The 11,743-nt window shown below is 36.3% G+C and overlaps 1 protein-coding gene across 1 annotated transcript; it reads left to right on the top strand.

Moving 5' to 3' along the window:
* The first annotated feature begins 6,604 nt into the window (after positions 1-6,604).
* On the top strand, positions 6,605-7,579 carry LOC101555938 (olfactory receptor 52P1-like). The gene has a single exon (XM_012934923.2). It carries the CDS (start codon positions 6,629-6,631, stop codon positions 7,577-7,579), a length of 951 nt encoding a protein of 316 aa, XP_012790377.1. The 5' UTR covers positions 6,605-6,628.
* Positions 7,580-11,743: the final 4,164 nt, after the last annotated feature.

Raw genomic sequence — 11,743 nt, 5'->3', positions numbered from 1 at the left:
AATTATAAAACTCAGATCAAAAATTAACGAGATGGAAACCAAAAAAAACAATCTGAAAGATCAATGAAACAAAGAGGTGGTTCTTTGAGAAAATAAATAAGATAGATAAACCTCTAGCAAGACTCACAAAAAAGAGAGAGAAAACCCTAATAAGCCGAATTAGAAATGAAAAGGGGGACACTACAACAGAAATTACAGAAATTCAAAGGATCCTCAGAAATTACTTTGAAAATCTTTATGCCACGAAGCATGAAAACCTTGAGGAAATGGATAAATTCCTAGACTCCTATAGCATCCCAAGGCTGAACCAAAAAGACCTGGAATACATGAACAGACCTATCACCATCAAAGAAATTGAAATGGTAATAAAAAGTCTCCCCAAGCCCAAAAGTCCTGGCCCAGATGGATTTACTAGTGAATTCTTCCAAATTTTTAAAGAGGACTTACTCCCAGTCCTCTTTACACTTCTCCAGGAAATTGAAGTATCAAAAACACTTCCAAACAGTTTCTATGAAGCAAATATCACCCTGATACCAAAAACAGACAATGATACCACAAAGAAAGAGAATTACAGACCGATATCCCTGATGAACACAGACGAAAAGATCCTCAACAAAATATTAGCAAACAGAATCCAACGACTCATCAAAAAGATCATACACCATGACCAAGTAGGTTTCATCCCAGGGATGCAAGGATGGTTTAACATTCGCAAGTCAATCAACATAATTCATCATATCAATAAAATAAATAATAAAAACCATATGATCATATCAATAGATGCAGAGAAAGCATTTGACAAGATCCAGCACCTGTTTATGATTAAAACTCTCAGTGAAATGGGCATTAAAGGAACTTTCCTCAATATAGTCAAAGCCAACTACCACAAGCCCACAGCAACTATCATTCTCAATGGGGAAAAACTAAAAGCCTTCCCTCTAAGATTGGACACAAGACAAGGTTGCCCGCTTTCGCCACTCCTATTCAATATAGTACTGGAAGTCCTGGCCATAGCAGTTAGACAAGAAAAAGATATCAAGGGCATACAGATAGGAAAGGAAGAGGCTATCACTATTTGCAGACGGTATAATACTAAACTTGGAAAACCCTAAAGACTCTACAGAAAAGCTCCTAGAAAAAGTAGGTTGATATAGTTAAGTGGCAGGCTACACAATCAATACCCAAAAGTCCATGGCTTTCTTATATATAAATAAAGAAAGAGAACAAAGAGATATTAATGAAACAGTCCTGTTCACAATAGTACCTCAGAAAATCAAGTACTGTGGAATCAGCTTAACCAAAGAGGTGAAAGACCTATACAAGGAAAATTATAAAACACTACTCAAGAAAAAAAAAGAGGACACTAGGAAATGGAGGCACATCCCCTGCTCATGGATAGGGAGAATTAACATTATCAAAATGGCAATACTGCCCAAAGCACTATACAAATTTAATGGGGTCGCTATCAGGATATCCATGACATTTTTCAAAGAAATAGACAAAACACTCCGGAAATTCACATGGAACAATAAATGCCCACGAATAGCTAAAGCAAACCTCGGGAAAAGGAAGATGGGTGGCGTAAACTTCCCCAACTTCAAACTCTTCTACAAAGCAGTAGTAATTAAAATAGCATGGTATTGGGCTAAAAACAGACCTGCAGACCAATGGAACAGAGTTGAATATTCTGTCACAGACCCCCAAATATATGGCCACTTAATCTTTGACATAGGAGCAAGAAATGTAAAGCGGAACAACGAAAGCCTCTTCAACAAGTGGTGCTCGGAAAAGTGGATACTTACCAATAAAAAACTGAAGTCTGACCTCTGTCTAATGCCAGGCACAAAAGTCAGAACAAAGTGGATTAGAGACCTCAATATCAGACATGAATCTAAAGGTACATAGAGGAAAATGTAGGCAGAACTTTCCATGACATTGAGACTAAAATCATCTTTAAAGATGAAACAGCACTGACCATACAAGTGGAAGCAAACATAAATAGGACTACATCAAACTAAGAAGCTTCTGCACTTCAAAAGAAACAGTAACCAAAATACAGAAAGAGGCCACAGAATGGGAAAGAATCTTTACCCAATACCCATTTGATAAGAGATTAATATCCAGGATATACAAGATACCTAGTAGAATTGCATAAGTAAAAAACCTCCAACCAACCCCATTAGAAAATGGGGGGTAGAAAAGAACAGAAGTTTCCTCAAAAAAACAAATACAAATGGCCAAAAGGCACATGAAAATTGCTGCACATCGCTAGTCATCAGGGAGATGCAAGTCAAAACAACAATGAGATATCATCTCACACCACAGAAACTGGCACACATTCAAAAGAACAAAAGCAAACAGTGCTGCCATGGTTGTGGGGAGAAAGCGGTGCTCTTTCATTGTTGGTGGTAATGTCAACTGGTCCAGCCTTTCTGGAAAACAATATGGACAGTCCTTCAAAAACTAGAAATTGAGCTTCCATATGACCCTGCAATACCACTTCTGGGAATATATCCCAAGGATGCAAAAGAGAACAGTAGAAATGACATCTGTACCTATATATTCATTGCAGCACTGTTCACAATAGCCAAAATCTGGAAATTACCCAAATGACCTAGAAGAGATGACTGGTTAAAGAACTTTTGTACATCCACAGAATGGAATACTATGCAGCTGTTAGGAGAGATGAAGTCATGAAATTTGCTTATAAATCACTCTGCTTAGACATGCAAAATATCATGCTAAGTGAAATGAGTCAGAAAGAGAGAGACAGACATAGAAGGACTGCACTCATTTGTGAAGTATAGAAAAACATTACATGAGGCTGATATCCAAGTACAGTAGATACAAGGGCCAAGAGGATTGCCCCATAGCTGGAATACTGCTTCATCAGCAAAGAAGAGAAGGCAGATGGAATAGAGAAGGGATAACTAAGAAAATGATGGCTGGAGGAACCAGTTGGGATGGGAGATGTGTGCCTAACGTAGATAATGGACCAAACACAATGACCTCTCAGTGTCTGTATTGCAAGCTATAATGTCAAAAAGTAGAGAGAGAGTATGGGGAATATTGTCTGCCATGGATGCAGGGAGAGGTCGGGAAAGCGGGGGGGGGGGGTATACTGGGGATATTGGTGGTGGGGAATGTGCACTGGTGGAAGAATGGGTGTTTGATCATTGTATAATTGTAACCCAAACATGAAAGCTTGCAACTATCTCGCAGTGAGTCAATAAAATTTTAAAAATTAAAAAGACTTTTTTTTTAAATTTTATTTTGATACATTAAGAATATATATTTGGGGGTGGAGTGATAGCACAGAGGGTTGGCATTTGCTTTGCACGTGGCTGAGAGGGGTTTGAGTCCCAGCATCCCATATGTTCCCCCGAGCACTGCCAGGAATAATTCCTGAGTGCATGAGCCAGAAGTAACCCCCGTGCTTCGCCAGGTATGTCCCAAAAAGCAAAAAAATATATATGAGAACATAAAAAATAGATTATTACAAGATTATAAAAGTGAATACTCAATATCATAAAAATATAAAAATTGTGGAACAAAATTAAGTATAAAGTTATCAATGATGTTAGATTCTTAACATATTTTATACATTGAAAATTTAAAGAAATTATTGGAAGTAAAGATACTAAACACTGTCTTTGCTTCTTTTGATTCTTAATATGCTCCTGTAAGAATAAATAACTCAAAGACTCAAGGAGTCTTGCTCAGGAGACTCCAGAGACATTTGAGTAAGATGCTCCTTTCCTCTCCTCTCTCCAGGATTTTTATGTTACTATGGATGTAGCATTAAAGATTTAGAATCTGAGTTCTGACTTCCAGTTGTCCAGTCCCAATGCTTCTTCCCCAAATACCATAGGGAGACAATTTCTGTTTTGTGCCCATGGGAGACTCAAAAATTATCAAGCATGTGTATAATAGGACTTATTTGGGAAAGCTGTAAGTCATGAGAGAATTTGTTTCTCTCACATCTTTTCATATCATCCTCACTATTCTAGAAATCACAGTGAGGTAAAGCAACATAGAGTTGATCACATCTGTGTCATGAGCGAGACAAAAATAGCAAGTCAGAAGGTTTCAGGATACTAATCAGAGAAACAACGTTCTAGAAATTAGACTTTGCTAAATGATGATGCTGTTGAATCCATTTGGTTGTGCAGTTCTTGAAAAGGAAGTCTTTGTTTTACTCTTATGCATCAATATCAGACTAAAATTTTCCTAAGTATAAGTCTGTGAATGGGTTTCTCAACTTAGTTTTTATTGTTTAATTTTGTTGTCAAATGATGGTAGAAGAATTAAAAGAATTTCAGAAGTATTAATCCTTATATTCTAAGTAAATTTATGAAGTTTTAGAAATGTTTCATGTTGCCAAAGGCACATTAAATGCAGTTTAAAAACTTTACGTTTACAAAACCCTATAAGAGCACATATGCTTATATCTTAGTATATTCTAATGAAAGTGTTTTAAAAAGCATTGTGATTTTACTTGAATTCAAATTCCAGCTCAATTTCTTCAGAGTAAAATGAGGCAAGTACATAAATATTAGCATTTTTAAAACCAATGTTTTAAGTTTGATTACCAATCCCCAAATTACCTTAAGGGTTAACTGAGGTGAAGTTTGTAATGCATGTAATATAGTCTAATAGATACCAAATACATATTGCCATTTTCTTTTGTAAGGACATAGATAGGGGTATAGAATTTAGACAGAAAATAGTATAGAATATTTTATTGCTCACAAATATGGATATGAGGTTCTTCCTTACAGTCTACCTGTAATTTCACCCTGTAATCAGACAAGAAATAGAATGCTGATGGAATTTACTTCTTCTGGAAACTCATCACTGTGTATGTTTTAAAGGTTAATATTATAATTGTAAATAATTGATGTACTAGGGCATTTGGGTCATTGTAAACTATTAAAAATCTGAGTGATTCCAGTGATTATGTTCAATTTATAATATTGTTATTTACCAGAAAAAAATATCCTCTTTTAGGTTCTGTTTTTTTACCTTTCATTCAGTAACACTACAATCAAATTTATGAAAATGCAAGGTTTCTAAGAGCAAGAAATATGAATATAATAGTGGAAGAAGATATGCATAAATATGAATTACAATATTTCAATAAATAAAGAACAGGTAAGTGCTTGCATCATAGGGACAATGAGAAGGAATATCAACAATGGTTAGAAGTATCTAGAAAAATATATCAGTAAAGATAATATACGAGTGAAATCTTTAAATGTAACAAATTTTCTGAGAAATTTTATATGTGAATTATAGTTTGAAGAAGAAATAAACAGTTATCATCTTCATAGATTAAATAAATAACCATTTATCTACTTAATATAGGAGGTTGTGTTTCAAGTGGTTAGGAAGATTTATAAACTATGAAAAGTCATGTTTTTTTTAAATGACTCATGTACTTTTTTGATGATTACAAATTTAATGGCACTAGTTTTACCTTAAATTTCATGTGTAATATATGATACTTGATTATGCAGATTACATGTGTACTTTTATAAAAGGAAATCTAAACTTATGATACTAAACTGTATTATACTCTGTCAAATATGTTTTACCATCTGTCTCGCATTTTAGACTACTAAATTATATGTGTCTCTTATTATCATCCATATATATGTATGGATGTATATATAACACTTACACAGGAATGCAAATTTAACTATTGCATTTTTATGTTAAAGAAAAATTAATTTTTTTCTTTATTTGTATATTTTATACTTTTGGGGAGAGTGCAGGGCATACCCGGTGATGTTTCATGGTTATTCCTGGCTCTGCACTCAGATAGTTCAGAAGACCACACAGCATGCTTCGGATCAAACCCAGGTCAGTATTAGGTAGTCGGAAGAGAATAACACATGCAGACAATGAAAACACAGATCAAAGGAAAGATTATAAAAAATGTTTGAATGAAGTAACTATAGTGGTAATGCCATGAAAATTGTTTTACTAATAGAAAACACATAAGAAATCAATAAAGTTCAGAATACTGATCATAGTAATATTGAGATTTCTGTCTGATAGAATTAGATATAATCATAACTTCTGTCCCATTTATTTTTAGCACATTGCTGTGAGGCCCATTCATGTAATCACTCTGAATATATTCCAAACCAGGGTGATAAACTTCCTCTTGCCATGGCATAATTGATTTATGACCGAAACTTTAATATCTTATAACAAAACCTTAACTTATAGTTTCAAGGATCTTCAATTTTTCATGTATAAATTCTAAAATTAAACAAAATGATTTTCTATTTTAAAATTTCTATCACCCTTTCTGTCTCCAATTTGTCTTACAATTGAAATTTTCTCACATTAAATCAAAGACTTTCCTTCTGAACAAAGATTTGAGATTTTTATACAATTCTTCTCATTTAACACATTTGAATAAGCCACATTGAATAAATCTGAAGTAGTATTTTCAAATGAGGGAATAATTTCTAAATATTTCCCTATATCTTAATTGCTCCATAACATAAAATTCCTACGTTATATGTAACTTTTCAGAGGTTTCAACATTGATATTGTTCTTTCTTGCTTTAGAATAAAATCCTGGAAAAGAAAGTTAAGGCGCTTGACACTTGTTATGTTGACATATAATAAGACTGATGTCCATCCATCAACCTTTATTCTCACTGGCATTCCTGGCTTGGAGGCTGCCCATATCTGGATCTCCATCCCCTTTTTTATGGCCTATGTTTTGGCCTTATTGGGAAACTTCTCTCTACTTTTTATCATCAAGACTGACTCCAGTCTCCATGAACCCATGTACCTTTTTCTCTGTATGGTGGCTGTGGCTGACCTGATTCTGTGTACAACAACAGTGCCTAAACTTCTCAGTCTTTTCTGGTTCCAAGATGGAAAGATTCAAGCTGAAGCTTGTCTCACTCAGGTGTTCCTGATTCATGCTTGTTCTACCATGGAGTCTGGTTTCTTCCTGGCCATGGCTTTTGATCGTTATATAGCCATCTGCAACCCACTAAGACACTCTGCTATATTGACAAACTCTGTAATTATGGGAATGGGACTAGCAATTGTAATCCGGGGCACTCTCCTCCTCATGCCTCACCCTTTTGTGCTTCGTTGGCTTCCCTACTGCAGAACCAATATCATTTCCCACACCTACTGTGAATTCATGGCTCTCATCAAGATAGCCTGTGCAGAGACAAGAATTCTCAGGGCCTATAGTCTCATTGTTGCCTTCCTTACAGGAGGAATAGACTTCATATTGATCATTTATTCTTATGTTCTCATACTACACACAGTCTTCCAAATGCCATCCAAAGATGCCCGACTCAAAACTCTGGGCACCTGTGGTTCCCATGTTTGTGTTATATTAGTGTCATATACTGCAGCCTTCTTCTCTTTTCTTACCCACAGGTTTGGGCACCATGTGGCTCCCCAGCTTCACATTTTTGTAGCTAATATCTATATTCTTCTCCCACCCATGGTCAATCCTATTGTTTATGGGGTAAAGACTAAGAAGATACGGGAACGATTCCTTAAATTCTTCATTTTTTCAAAGACTCTGAACTAGTTATTTTGCTAGTGCTCATTTATGAACAAACTATTTTCGAATGTGTGGTTTCCTTATAATATCCTCTATGGTAAGAGTACTTTAGGCTTTTCTATGCCCAAAATAACTCAACCAAAGACTGCTATACACTAACAATCATTATACTGAAGCAGAAATATTTTGTTTTTAATTTAAAACGATTGCATTTAGAAATTAACATATTTTTTTCAATTTCCATTCCTTACTAAATTTTCTTTCTCACGTTTCCCTCTCTTAATGCTATTAAAAATATATATTATGTTTGATTCTTTTAACAGTTTATTTTCATTCTCCCATGATATATCAATAGCTATAAAACCATTTTCTAGTTTTTATATTTAGGCTTAGACTTGAAGTTATCAACTCTGTCTTCTATAAATGATTATTAATTTTATTTTTAATTCAATTAATTATTTTTTTAATTTAAAGGAATTTGATGCTAGTCAAACAGCCATCAATTTATAACTGTCTTTTATCTCTGCCACTAAATCATGTTTATTTCTTTGTCATTCTATAGGTTCCCATGGAAATATTTCATAGGCATTATACCAAATGGGGGGGAGAGTAGTGTAAGAGTAGAGAAGAAAGATGTCGATCAAAAGTGATTTAAGGACAATTGTAGAAGGTATTCAGTATTTTGGAAATGACAGAGGTATAATGGGCTGAAGTGATAGCCCTGTGGGTAGAGCATTTGCCTTGCACACGGTCAACCCGGATTTGATTTTTCCGTCCCTCTTGGAGAGCCCAGCAAGCTACTGAGAGTATCTTGCCCCATAGCAGAGCCTGGCAAGCTACCCGTGGCATATTCTATATGCCAAAAACAGTAATAATAAGTCTCACAATGGAGATGTTACTGGTGCCCACTCGAGCAAATCGATGAGCAGCAGGATGACAGTGACAGTGACAAGGTATAATAATTTGTTGGGAGAAAGGGCCCTTTTGGTCAGCTTTGAGATGTCACATTAATCCCTGGGCTAGGGCCTGGGAAGATGTTCCTAGACCACTCAGGAGGCCTGTTGCAATGTATATTTACAATCACAGGTCAATGCTGCTGTGGGACAGGACCCTAGGACAGGATGTAACTGGCGGCTGTGTGGGTGACAGCCTATCCATTATGATCACAAAGGAATGATGTAATCCTATCTATATAACTGTAATGAAACAATGTAATCCTATCTATAGAATTGAGATGGAATGCATATTTCTTCTAACCACTGTGACTATGTGACTGCCGGCGAATACTCAGGCATATATAAGCTTCACTGTTTGCTCAATAAATCAGAACTGCTTTATGGGCCCACCGCCATGCTCATGTGCTTATTTCTTATTTCTTAGAAAAGGCGGTGGCAAGGTTTGCTCTTTTCCCCGGACCCCTCCCCTTAGCTGCAGGGAAGCTCGGCCCTGTCCTCAGGACTCTGAGTGGCAGCCCCTTGCTGGACGAGGGAGCGTGCTGAACAGAGGCCGAGAGAAGACCCCAACAATGACTTTCTATACCAAAATCAAACATTAACGTTAGTGTAACATTTTTACCTCAACTACAATGATAGTAAATTAGAAATCAAAGAAAATGCAAAAGACTAAATAATATGAGACTCTTTAACTGAAATCTATTCTAAAAAGTGTATTTTGGGGGAAGTATTCAGCAATTCATGTTTAAAGGACATTGAGATGTTTCTTAGATGTCTCTAAATAGAACTGCAGTCATGTGAACTGAAAACTTGAGAAATTGTTGACCAGCAAGAATATTTTACTTTAATACCCCTTCCCTCAAGCTAAACTGTGAAATGGAATGATGTTTGTGATTTGCAAAATGGATGAAGTAAAAGCCTATACTTATTTCTGTCTGTTTTGGTCTCCATAAAATTAAGAGATTAGCGTATAGATTAGCATATAGGGAAATAATATAATTTTCTGGAGACAATAGGAACTGAAGTTAAGCTTTGTTGCTCATAGCTATGTGATTTTGATTGATTGATTTCCCATCTCTGGGTCTAAAACTCACTATAGTTGAATGATGCCAAAAATGCCAGTAGCAGAATTCTTTAAGTGTTCATATAACTCAAGAAGGGTAATCAAAAAAAGTGTAGTTACAGTCACTAGTGTATCTCTTAATAAGATACAATAGATCAATAATAAAGTAAAAAAGTATAATGAACTTGGTTTTGGCAATTTCAGCTTGTCAGCGAATTGTATCGGAAAGAAGCAGAATTAAAATCATGATTTTTAAGCTTACTATAAACAGATTCAAAACATTTATAGTGTTTCTAATTGAGTACAGTTGATGATCTAATCCTCTAAACATCTTCACTAACATAATTACATTACAAACTTGGAGACAAAATGATTCCAAAATGATCTAGATAGATTTCTCATTGGAAGGAAGTTTTAGGTTGTGTTTTATTAGGTTGTAATTAAGTAAAATTTTTGTTCTTTTTCTTAGTTGTATGACATACTCTAGCAACAAATTATACACAAGAATGAAGTTTGTGAGAACCTCTGATTTTTAGTTAGACTGTTACTGGCATCCTAAGTCCAGGAAGGTGATTGGAAACTTCAATTTATCATTAGTCTCTAAGGAGCATAGGGGTATTGTGAGATTATGATAGGCCTATTAGTGTTTGAAGGGTTTGTAGCTAATAAGGGCTCTTTCCTCCACAGATAGACAAAGTCACTGTCTATCTACTTTGGAAGATGCTGAAGCTGGAGAAATAGTGCAGGAATCAAGGTACTTGCCAAGCAGTCAATAAACCCTTGTTGGATATATAACGCTGAGTATGGTCCGCAGGAGTGATACACAAAGACAAAAATAAAATTTGAGCACCATCGGGTATGACTCTATCTCCCCACAAAGAGAGAGAGAGAGAAAGAGAGAGAGAGGAGGCAAAGGAAGGGAAAAAGAGAGATGGGAAGCAAATAAGGAGAAAAGAAGAGAAAGGGAGGGGGAGAAGAGAACAGGAAGGGAGGGATGGGAGTGGAAAAATGGATAGAAAGGGGAGGCAAGTGGAGGGAAGGAGAGGAAGTAAGGACCAGTAGGAAGGGGGGGGATGAAAGAGAGGAGGGGAGGGGAAAAGGTAAGGAGAGGGGTGGGGAGGGGAGGAGGTAGAGGAGAATTTTCTTTGTAAACAGAGTTTGAAGTTGGTGCACTCAGGAAGAGCAAACTAGAGTTTACAAAACCTCTACGACTCCAACTTTTGAGATATGTTGCCTATTTACTAGTCATGCAGAAGAAAGAAACGGCTATATGTAGTGCACAATTGATTCCAAACATTTCCATTCTTTTCACTAAGCATATTCTTCCTGAAATATTCAATGATGTAACATTTACATCTATTCAAAGGTATAGTGATATCCACATCCCATAGCCACTGGCAAGTAAGCAATGGACAAGCTTCACAGCTTCACTTTATCTCAGAAGAGATGCAAACCAAGATGCAAACCATCAGCCCCCTTCTACAGATCCTGAGGTTTCTGAGAGCATGAGGACCTAACGACACCTTCAAATTCCACAAAACTGGCAGCACCCCCCAAATAGATGGGAAAGTAGCATAGAAGCCAACTAAGCTCAATAAGCAAAATTAGTAACACAGAAGGTTCATCTAGCAAGATATAGCTTAGTAAATCCTCAGACAATGACTTTTATGACCCCAGGTGAGCTATAACAGCTTTCACAAATTATCCTTATTGAAGTCTTTATTTCTAATTCCATTAGCCATTATTTTTCCAAAAGGTTTATTTATCACGGTTGACATACATATTGGGCTGAAGCGATAGCCCAGTGGGTAGGTCGTTTGCTTTGCACACAGCCGACCCTGGTTTCATTCCTCCACCCCTCTCAGAGAGCCCGGCAAGCTACTGAGAGTATTTTGCCCACCCGGCAGAGCCTGGCAAACTACGTGTGGCATATTTGATATGCCAAAAATAGTAACAACAAGTCTCACAATGGAGATGTTACTGACACCAGCTCGAGCAAATCGATGAGCAATGGGATGACAGCGATGCAGTGATACAGTGAACATATAAATTCAAATACACCGATATACTAAACCCATCAGCATTTTCTTATAACAACAAACACAAAATAAATTATTTTGTGCTTGCTAAGGGAACAGGCTTGGATGGTGAGTGGGAAGATGGGGACAATGGTAG

Source organism: Sorex araneus, chromosome 6, assembly GCF_027595985.1.
Source record: "Sorex araneus isolate mSorAra2 chromosome 6, mSorAra2.pri, whole genome shotgun sequence".
Classification (NCBI taxonomy): Eukaryota; Metazoa; Chordata; class Mammalia; order Eulipotyphla; family Soricidae; genus Sorex; species Sorex araneus.
The sequence above is the reverse complement of the archived record's forward strand: the minus strand, read 5'-3'. Positions and strand labels throughout refer to the sequence as shown.

Bases quoted from the DNA above. Each gene is read 5' to 3' on its own strand.
- LOC101555938 (XM_012934923.2), top strand. From the start codon at position 6,629: ATGTTGACATATAATAAGACTGATGTCCATCCATCAACCTTTATTCTC.